At 38.1% G+C, this 11,309-nt stretch overlaps 1 protein-coding gene across 4 annotated transcripts; it reads right to left on the bottom strand.

Moving 5' to 3' along the window:
* Positions 1 to 879: 879 nt before the first annotated feature.
* LOC121760106 (transcription factor LRL1-like) lies at positions 880 to 4,240 on the bottom strand. 4 transcript variants are annotated; one of them, XM_042155716.1, is made up of 9 exons: positions 4,107 to 4,240; positions 3,765 to 3,872; positions 3,313 to 3,601; positions 3,065 to 3,139; positions 2,847 to 2,969; positions 2,605 to 2,670; positions 2,138 to 2,203; positions 1,469 to 1,528; positions 880 to 1,358 (listed from the first exon to the last, which is right to left on the bottom strand). In XM_042155716.1, exons 3-9 carry the CDS (start codon positions 3,589 to 3,591, stop codon positions 1,170 to 1,172), a joined length of 858 nt encoding a protein of 285 aa, XP_042011650.1. In that variant the 5' UTR covers positions 3,592 to 3,601; positions 3,765 to 3,872; positions 4,107 to 4,240; the 3' UTR covers positions 880 to 1,169. The 4 variants fall into 4 exon arrangements, with proteins under 4 accessions (XP_042011650.1, XP_042011652.1, XP_042011648.1 ...); XM_042155718.1 differs by lacking the exon at positions 3,765 to 3,872 and having other exon boundaries at positions 3,313 to 3,470; positions 4,107 to 4,236; XM_042155714.1 differs by lacking the exon at positions 3,765 to 3,872 and having other exon boundaries at positions 4,107 to 4,236.
* Between the last annotated feature and the right edge of the window lie 7,069 nt (positions 4,241 to 11,309).

Raw genomic sequence — 11,309 nt, forward strand, 5'->3', positions numbered from 1 at the left:
ACCTTTATTGTTTACTGAGAACAATACTGTTTGATGCTATACAGCTCTTGCTGGCATCCAGCGATGCCAGCAACAGCCCCGAAAAAGTTTAAGTAATCCATGGCCAGATTTAATCATAGAAAGATGGCTCCAGTATTGAGTATCTCCTGCCTTCATCATTTTAGGTATTTGTTCCATGGCCAACAATATTCGCATTGCCAGAAGGGGAGTGCTTTTATTCCCTCGTCTCTAGTGTTTGAGCAAGAGGCCACAATCAGATGGACCAAACCAAATGTAAAAGAGAAGCCTTTTCCATCCATATATATTGAGGACCACAGAAGTCCTATGTGAAATCCAAATTAACTATGTAGAAGTAGAAACAAGGGAGCAAACATTTTAGGCGATGGAAATTACCTGCTTAATATGAATACTCCCTCCGTCCCCTAATACTAGAAACTTCGGAGACGACACGGGTTTCAATGCGAAAGCGGTAAATTATGAGCGAGAAAGAGAAAATTGGTTGGAGTAGTATTAGTGGATAGTGAGACCAATATCATTAATAGTCTAATGTGTGGTGAAAAAAGTTTTCAAAAATAGAAAATAGACTATTTTTGGGGAAGGGCCAAAATGGCAAAAGAGAACTATTTTTTAAGGACCAGAGAATATGTACATATCTATTACAAGCAAGAGTCTATGAAAAAAATTGTGCACCTTAGCAGAATGTTTTCTAAGTACCAACTTGGAGAAAAATAAACATCCTTGAGATTTTAATTCAACGTTGTAATTTCAATAGTGGATGCGTTGAATCACATTTCATTTAGGGTCTACAATAATTATTAACCCATACACTTAAACTGGAACCTAAAGAGAAGATATGATGCAGGTAGCTGATGTATAATATTTTCACAGAAGAAGTATGAAGATAGTTTAATAAAGTAACATGAAGGCATAAAGTAATAACAGAATGAGAAATGAAAATAGAAACCCCTGAATGAATGACAAGAGTCAGAGATCTTCCAATATGAGATTTTGATATACTCCACGAGCCCTAGAATATTAGGTAATAGGACATCACCTTGAGAATTTGATGCATTTGATTATTAGTTGGCACAAACTTTAACTTGTATGTCATAAGAGGTACTGGTAGAAAAGAAGATCAATCACAATGTCTGAGGTTAAATAACTGAGAATCAACCTTGTATATCCAGCATGCCCATAGATTCAAGTAATCCTTCTGCAAAAGTCATAGGCAACACGATAAGACCTCTACTCTGCAGCAGTTCGGTAGCTGCCGAAGGATAATCCCTTATCAACTTCCCTATCATCTCTTCCAGAGGACCATTGAGCATCTGATCCTGAAGAAAGTAATGCCCATGTCCCTGAAACAATAACGAATCATTTATCACATCCAAATTACATATGACAAGGTAGTTATGTTAAATACAAATAATATCTTGATATTCTCATAATCTATCTGGTAATTTAATACCTCAAGGAAAATAACAGAATTAGAAGTTGATCCACTTCCCAATCGGTTCCGACATAGATCCTGCATGGTGAACCATCCATGAAAGGAATGAGCTTGTGTAAGATCAACGAAGTTAGACAAGAGTCGAAAAAGAAACTGAGGTATGTGCACAACTGGAATTCAATGGTCTCTATGAATAAAAAAAGGTAGAAATTATGGGACTTAATTTATACAGCAGTAAGGAGACACTTGAATCAAGTGATGTTCTGGGATCTATCTAAGGAAAAAGGAACAAATTTCCTATAACCTTTGAAAGTTTTAAATTCTTTAAGAGGTAATATCTGGAGTATGTGTATCTATAACTTACCAGCTAAATAGCAATACCCTTAGTCATGGTTACAAAATTCATGTAACTTGTTACTAAATGCAGCAAGTAACATAATAAGCTTCTGCAACATGTGAATCAGCATGAAGACTATAAGTGATTTTTGAATGAAACAAAGATCTGCAACATGCATGCCTGGTCCCAACCAGTAGAGGTCATTTGAGAAAGCATTTTTCTCGAACTAAGAAACTAGTAACACCGAGTTTCTTTAAAATAAGTCATTAAGAATTTGTGAAAACGTCTATTTCTAGATCCTGAGAAACATTTTCTGATTGTCATGCAAAGCCTAAAACACTAAAATCTACCTTCATTTGATACTGCAAATACTTGATATGGTCAATCACCCCATCCAGCAACGCTGCTTGACCAACCTGCAGCGCCACACAATGTCTAAACAGCTGAATACTGGACAAATAATAGAATATTGATAAAATTGATAAAAATAAATAAATAGAACATACAAATAATTCATGAGCAAACTGGATTTCTTGAACCAAAGCCATGTATGTGCTATTACACACTTTTATTAGTAGGTGGGCATCACATTTTATAAATCTAAAACCATCTATAGATCTGCATATTGAATCTCAGTAAACATCCCCCACCCCAAACCCGCAAAGAAGAACACAAATCCAGAAGTTACTGAACATCTGTTGACAACACCACTGGATTTCTTTCCATTGACAGAATGGTAATGTAAAAGAAAATATGAAAAAATAGGAAGAATTTATTGTTGCATGATGTGGATATATCAGCTACAATGCTACATTACCCCTTCTGGCGACGGAACCAATTCTTGTAAAGCATCTAGCCAATGTGATATCCTCAATTTGCGAATCTGAAAGAAAGAACTGGATGATCATATACAGAAGCATGTAGATTGTAGGTAAGGACGTACGGTGCCAGTGCTACCCAAGTTCAGTCAGAGATCAATCCATGCAGGTCTCATTATGATTTTTTTGGCAGTCAAGAATAACATTAAATCATAAGATGCATTAAATAGTTAATGCATACACGATCAGTGGCATAAGATCTCTCTCTTGATCTTTTCCTGTGGAGTTTAGAAGGATCTTTGGATGCAGCAGCACGTGAATAAGTTTCAAAAGCATGACTAAACTCTTCATTCAACTTCAGTTCCTGCAGGGATGGTTGCATGTCAATTTTAGGAAGCGCAATTTAGCAAGGCAAATCCCTAACATTGTTTTACAATAGAAACAGCTACAGGTATGGACCTCTACACCAAGTTCTTCCAAGCCAGTCACCGAGGTCACAAATTCTCCGCCATTATGCAGCCTCATGTACTCTTCCTGTTGCAAGCAAAGTACAGTGTAACATGCCATATCATTTGCTATCAGAATCTTCAAACATACATAAAAGGTAATATACGAATTAATCACATGAAGTTTAAGTATCACTTTGCTCTTGAAATCTTAATTCCACACTGGACGAATTCTATCTGTATGCATAAAGGGTTCTTTACCAATTGAGAAGGGTATGGTAATCGCAAAGTAGGACATTGTGCTGAAACATCATATGCCTTTTGTTTCTGGATTTCAGCGTGCCCTGTCTCTGAAAGAAACGGAACATAATTTTGAGGTTTTGGCTGGGAATGCATCCACTGACAGGACCCAGTCCCTTCTGCCATGATATAGTGCTGATCAGAGTCAAAGTTACTATGTGAACCAAATGCATTACTTGCTAGCCAATCCAATGCCAGTGGCGAAAACTGCAAATAATTTTTGTGATTTTGTTCTTCCATTTTCCAGGCTCTGAAATTTCCACCATAATATTTTGTTAACCGAGAATGTTATTAACCTCCAATAAACTATATCAGATGAAGACTCTCAGTGGTTTGAATTATTCCATAGATCAATGCTCAATTAAAAAAATAATAGAAGTTACAGAAACAGTAAAATCTGACCAAGGTTTAACCTATTGAATGTTTAAGAGAAAGTCAATATCGGTTGAATATAGCTTTTGGAGACGATGATCTACAATAAAGGCGCCTGATTCCATACTTTCGTTCCGTATGCAAAATTTCTAATAGTAGAATGAAACAAAAAATCATTAACACATCATGGAGTCGCATAGCTTCACATATCATTGGAAAAATCAATAATAAGGAAACACGCACGCGCATAACCTTCTCTCTAGCTCTCTGCTATACTCTAAATGCGTAGTCAATCAGCACAGAGAAGATCAAACGTACGAGTGAAAAAACTTACATAGAAAAGTAGCATTACTGTTTCGAAAATGAGAGCAACGAATTCTTACTGATTAAATCTCCAGAAATTTGGTGGAGGAGGTAAGAAGGTAACAATGGTGATGACCTTGTCGTTGCTAAAATGAGCGGAGTGCGTGCTATAGTACTATACTATTTCGTGCAGGGTACGGGATATTGAGCTGCAGGTGGATCAGCTCAATGGTCGAAAATACCCCCGCGATAACAATATAAATCCAACTTATTTAACTAATTTATTATTTGAAATACTCCATCTATCCCCTAATAATCGTTCACTTTGTTTCCGGCATGGGTTTTAAGAAAGGTAAAGGAAAGTGAATTAAAAAAGTAGTTTTATAATAAAATGTGAGTGAAATGGGTTATTTGAATGTGTGTCTATTTATTATTTATAGTAAAAGTGAAAGTGGACAATTAATAAGGGATAGACGAAAATAACAAAAGTGGAAAATTAATGATGACGGAAGGAGTATGTCATTTAGAATGGAACATCCCAATAAAATAAAATGAGTCACTTAGAGTGGGACGGATGGAGTATAAATTTATCGCAAACACTAGCTAATACTCTCTCCGTCCCATAAGAATATAATTTTTTTTTCCTTTTTAATCTGTACCATAAGAATATGCATTTTCTAAATTTAGAAATTTTTTTCCTTTTAATGAGGTAAGACTCATTCTTCGCTAACAATACTTTAATTGAAATTTTCTTTTATTTTTTCTCTTGCTTTACTAATTTTATATTAAATTCATGTTTAACTAAAAATGTACGGTAGGAACTAAAAGAATAGCTTTAAATATAAAACAATAGATAAGAAAGAAAGTGGAAGCAGTCTCAGAGCGTCCACGGTAATGAGCTGCGGCGGCCGCTGCGGCTCTCTATAGGGGAGTACGCAGGCGGCTGAGGCGCGGGGAGGGGAGGACGCGGGCGCGCCAAGTAGTCGGCGAGGATGGGGTGCAGGGACCGGGGCCGGGGCGCCTATAGCACGGCCGGAGAGCCACGATGCGCCCATTCCTTTTTTTTTTTTATTTTATTTTTTCGGATTTTTTTATAAATACTCCATATTTCGCTCTCATTCACCTCACACACATCTACACCCTTTTCCATTCTCTATATTTTTGTTGTCTCAATATGCAAGGTGGAGATAGTGATTCCCTCATTACCGTAGATTCGGGATACGACAACTATCCTCCTTCCCAGCCGTGTAGATCGAGTCCCACTCCCCCTCCATCCCAGTCGTGGTCGCCGGCATCCCCGCTGTGGCAATCGGCGTTCAAGGATTACCGACCAAACATTAACGCGATCTACTATCCGCGTCCTGATACCCCTTCTCACAACTTCCAACCCACTCAATCTCCTATGTCTGATTTTGATAGATTCACGTTGGAGCATCTAATGGGTATGAGTCCGAGGCCACCGGAGACCCCGTCATCCGTCCCAGTACAGGGACGCGTGGAGGTGCCGGTTCCCATCAGACCGACAGTGGGAACCGCCGGTGGAGGCGGCGATGGCGATGGGGATGGAGAAGAAGTGGTGGATTCCGATGATGCCACCGAGTAGGCGGTGGCGGTGTTTTTTTGTGTTTTTATAAAATTTTCGTTGTATAATTTTTCTGTATCTATAATACAACGAATATTTGGTTTTAATTTTATTTCTAATTAATTTATGTCTCTAATTATTTTTAGTCCGACAATTTTTATTCAACTTGAATTTAAATATGCCAATAATTGATAAAATAATATAATTTGTGGCTATGAACAAGTCCACTATTGGGCTAGATAAATTTTTGTGGCCATGGACAAATTTTTATGACCGGTGGAAGAGTTTTTTATGGTTGTGTCTTGGACTTGTCCACATTATTGTGGAGCGTTGGCCAAGTAAATGAATACACACACGTAGTGTCTGAAAATAGACGAAAAGGGTCATGGGTAGAGATGCCCACCGGTTCCGGTTCCGGCGGTTAACCGGCAAACCAGAACCGGCGGTTCCGGTTCCGAACCGGAACCGTGGCAAATTTCCCGAACCGGAACCGTTACAAATCGGGTCGCGGTCCGGTTCAGGTTCAAGTTTTTTCGAACCGGAACCGTCACCGAACCGGCGGTTCGGGACGGTTCTGAACCACCGGTTCGGGCACGCAAATCAAGGCAACAGGGGGGTGGGTGGAGGCGACAGCTTTTCAGCGGAAAAACCGGCCGGTTCGGGCGGTTTTTTGGGCAGTTAACCGCCGGTTAACCGTGAAAACCGGCGGTTAACCGCCGGTTCAGGGGCTGTCGGAGGCGGCGCAGGACACGAGGCGACATGGCGCAGCTTTTGGCAGATGGTTTGTTGACCGAACCGGCGGTTTTGTCCCGGAAACCGGCGGTTCCGGCGGTTCCGGCGGTTTTTCGCCGAAACCGCCGGTTTTCCGAAATTCAAATTTTTTTTTTTAATTTCAGATTTCAAATTCAAATTCTTCCATTTCCCCCCATTTTTTATCTATAAATACCCCCCCTCTATCCTCATTTACATTTACCCCACTCTTGTGTTAATAAGAGTTTCTCTCTTCAATCTCTCAATTCTCTCTCTTTGTCTCCAATTTCTCATTTGTGCTATTGTGCTTCCATTTAATTACTCAAGTGCTACTCTTATTACACATTGTTATACACTTATACAGTTATACTTGTTCCCGTTTCTTTCTCAATTGCTAAAACAAAAAAAATATATATTACTCCATATTTCTAAATTTCTACAAAGTAAATTGTCTTCATCCCGAGAAGGTCGTGTTGATAAGGGAAAGGGAAAGGCCAAGAGGCCATCTCGGAGATCCGTTATTGATGAAATTTCTCAAATGAACATGGATGCGTGGCAGGTTAATATTTATTATCTACTAATTTAATTAATTTTGAATTACATTACATTATTGTTCATAATTTTATTTTGTATTTACAATACAAATATTATTTTGTAGGCTCGAGAAGAGCAAGATGTGGCACATGCTATTGCTCTCTCTCGCTCTCAAAACCAAGGCGATGCTTATGTTGGTACCGGTAGTGGTGCTCCCGGTCGCGGTGCCTATTCCCAACAAATTCCAACCCCTGTGAATGTTGATGAAGACGACGATGAAGATGATGATGACGACGAGGAGGAGGTGGAGGAGGTAGAAGAGGTTCAAGAAATTCCACCCCCACCATCACCAAGGAGTCGGCGTGGTCGTGGACAACCTCCTCAACCTCCTAGACCAGCTGAAAGGTCTTTAACATCAAACATCATGGTGAAACATTTCAAGAATGTACAAGATAGTAACGATCCCAACACTTATAATGTGTATTGCAACTATTGCGAAAACGTATACACATTCCGAAGGGGTGGAGGATACGGTACATTTACCCGTCACATGGAGAAAACGCATCCGGTCGAGTTTGGTATCGCTTCAACCCAAACTCAACTCAACTTTCAACATGTAGTCGGGACCGGGAGTGGGTCGGGTTCATCCCAAACATCAGGTACGTGTAGCAATACTCTTTTGAAATATGATCACAAAAATGCTCTTAATGTGATGTCTAGATTTGCCGTTATGAAACATTTTCCATTCAATGCTTTTGATAACGATGCTTTTGAGTTGAGTATGCGGCAAGTTTATAATGCCGCCGCAAAAAAATTGAATCGAACTTCAATGACTCGAGCCGTTGTTCGACAATGCATGGAAAAGAAGGCACAATTAGGTACGTTTATTATTAACTTAGGGCATAAAGTTTCTATTTGCTCTGATGTGTGGACTGATTGTTTTTGTAAAAATTCGTATATGGGCATCACTGTGCATTTCGTTGATCACAGTTGGACTTTAAACAAACGTTTGATTGCATTTCGGGAATTTCCCGCACCACACACTGCACAAGCAATTGCTCAATTGATCATTCAAGTTTTGAATGAATTTCAATTGATCAATAAAATTTTTTCCATTGGTTTTGACAATGCTAGCGCTAACACTGCTAGCATAGATGAACTAATCAGTGCATGTTCTCCTGTTATCGATGGCAAATATTTTCATGTGCGATGTATTGCCCATATTTTGAATTTGTGTGTTCAAGATGCGATCGATTTGTGGCAAAAGTATGTTGATCCTATTAGAACTGCTGTGAAGTTGATTCATAACAAAGCTCCTATTGGTAGAGCTTGGAAGAGATATTGTCATAGTAAGCAATGCAGGTACACCAACTTTCGTTTGGATGTTTCAACTCGTTGGAACTCGACATATGATATGTTGGAGTCGACTTTGAACCACATTGAGTATTTATGTGATTTTTTTAGAAGTTGTCCTCATGTTCCTTCTGATTTGATTTTGATACCCGCTTGTTGGGACCACAGCATGGATTTATTTCGATTATTCCGTGCTTTCAAAAATGCCACTGTTGAGTTATCCGGTGTTTATTATCCTACTTCTGTGCGCGTTTTGGAGCATTGCATGTATGTGGCAATTGGTTTTAAAACTTGTGTGAAAAATACTCAATTCATTGAGTTGAGGGCAATTTTGTTTTATATGGTTGAAAAGTGGTTAAAATATTTTTCACGTATTCCAAATGTGTTTTTGATTGCAAAATGCTTGGATCCAAAGTGGAAGTTGCATGGTGTTTATAAAATTTTAGACATGTACTATGGTTGTTTGCACGATTTGGATTTTTCTCAACTCCGCGAAATGGGCTTGACAAGAGGAGAATGCTTCGAACTAAGTATTCCGAATGTTGATGAAATCAAACTAAGGTTAGATAGTGCACTTCGTGCTCTCTATGCGGAATATGAAATGCGCTACAACACCACTCACCAGGTACGTGCTCCTCCTAGTCCTTCCACATTTGATTTTGGTGGCGGTGAGTTTAGCAATGTCATGATTGATCCAGACGTAGTATCACAATTGCATTGCAAGATCTATACGGTACTACAACCAATAAGACTAGAGCGACTAGTGAGTTAGATATATATTTGGAATCGCGCTCTATTTTTCAAGATGCAGGTCCTCCTACGCAACAAATTGACGTCCTTAATTGGTGGGGAACACATGACAAAGAGTTTCCGATACTATCCATCATGGCTAAGGAGATTTTCGCCGTTCCCGCTTCCACCGTCGCCGTTGAGCAAGCTTTTAGTGTCGGCGGTTGTGTCCTAGACGATAAAAGGAGCAATCTCTCCGCCAAGAACATGGAAGCCACTATGCTACTTGATGATTGGGCAAAGGCGGACATGAGAGCACAAGAGCCGGATTTCGACTTCCGTGTAGAGAGTGATGGTGAAGAATTTTCCTCCGATGGCGATGACGAGGTCAGAAGCGAGAGCACTCAACAATAGCAATGACGGGGGGCGGTGAACGGCGAGCACGGCCGACCAAATAGGTAAGCAAGGTAAGAGAACTACGTGGGCTTTGATTCCTCAATAAAATTGTGGATACGTATGCAACTCAACTTAAATTTGAAAAGTTTAACTTTGAAAGTTTAAGTTGAGCTCAAGCCCTTTTCAATTTTTTTTTCTTCCCCCATTTCATGTTTTTTCAATGTAAATTATATTACATTGTTGTATGTTGTATACTTGTATACTTGTAGTTGTAGTCTTGTAGATGTATTATGTTTATGTATTGTAATTTGTAATGTATCGTTGTCCGTTACAACTCAAACTCAATAAAATTGATATCATTTTCTCCTTATTCGCCGTATTTCTATTTGAATTATACATTGTCTTGTTCCAATTTGTTATATAAATCCAAATTTTAAATTAAAAAAAAAAAAAAAACGATCGCGAAACCGCCGGTTCCGAACCGGAACCGCCTAAACCGCCGGAAAAACCGGCGGTTCCCAACCGGAACCGGAACCGCCGGTTTTCGAACCGAAACCGGAACGTGAAATAGCCTCACGGTTCGGTTCCGGTTCCACCTTCGACAAAACCGGAACCGCCGGTTTTTGAACCGTGGGCAACACTAGTCATGGGCCGCAGCAAATTATATTATGGCAATATGGCATTATTATCTAACTTTATCGAGTGAAATATTCACCGTTATTCACAATTTGAACTTGGAATCGACTACTAATATCTCAACTTATGTATATTAAAACTTTATATGTTCGATTGAAATAAATACTATACATATGTGATATGTCCACCTAAAATATACTCTCAGTTATGGATGTCAGTACAGTCCGCAACTCGTGAGCTGGTCTGAAATGCCGAGCAAAATTTATAAGATTAGGATTAGAAATTTCTAGCCTAACAAAAGTACAACCCGATTAACCAGCACATGAATAACCCTCAACTCGTTATGGTCAGATTCGAAAACCCGATAAAATTTATACTTAAAATTTAACTTTCAATTTTATATTAAATTTTAAAACTATATATTAATTTTTTATTAATATAATAATAAATAAATAAAATAGAAACTTCAAATTTACTAAAAAAATATTTAAATTCTAAAGCATACTTTAAAATTTCTCATATGTTTATGTTTCATTTTGCACAAATCTTAAAATAGAAACTTCAAATTTACTAAAAAAATATTTAAATTCTAAAGCATACTTTAAAATTTCTCATATGTTTATGTTTCATTTTGCACAAATCTCAAATATTAGTGTTTGATCATGTTTATGTATTGAGTTTAACTTTAAGCATATATCTCAAATTTATCGTAATTAAATGTTTTACATTTTATAAATATAACTAATTTTCATCATTATTTATTGGATTGATTGTATGCTAATTTTATTAGTAGCAATCTGATTAACCCGTTAGGCTAATTCGAAACCCGAGCTTTTAGGGTTATGGATGAACTTTTATTATCCAAAAAAATTCACAATCCGATTAGTCCGTACCTGATTGAACCGCATACGAATAGGGTTGATTCAAACCCGCTGGGCTAACCAGATTGACATCTCGACTTTCGGTGAATAAAGAAGAAGCATGTAGTATGTATGAGCTATGATGACATTTTTGCCTTATTTACTTTGGAATTTACATTTCATTTCTTTTAAGTTTTTTCTTCTTATGTTTGAATTAAACGCACGGAACTTGTACCTCAAACCTAAATATATCTCTCAAATGTCTAAAATTAATTTATAATTTATGAATACACAACAAAAGTTAAATTTTGACGGCCACCTTATGTTGAAAAATGAGAGGTAAATAAGATGCAGTATAGTTAAAGAGAGACGAGCAAGCACATTCGTGCTCCACACTCAAAACCATTTTTGGATAATTGATGTCATTGAATAAGATATAAGGG

This window comes from Salvia splendens, chromosome 13 (genome assembly GCF_004379255.2).
Source record: "Salvia splendens isolate huo1 chromosome 13, SspV2, whole genome shotgun sequence".
Classification (NCBI taxonomy): Eukaryota; Viridiplantae; Streptophyta; class Magnoliopsida; order Lamiales; family Lamiaceae; genus Salvia; species Salvia splendens.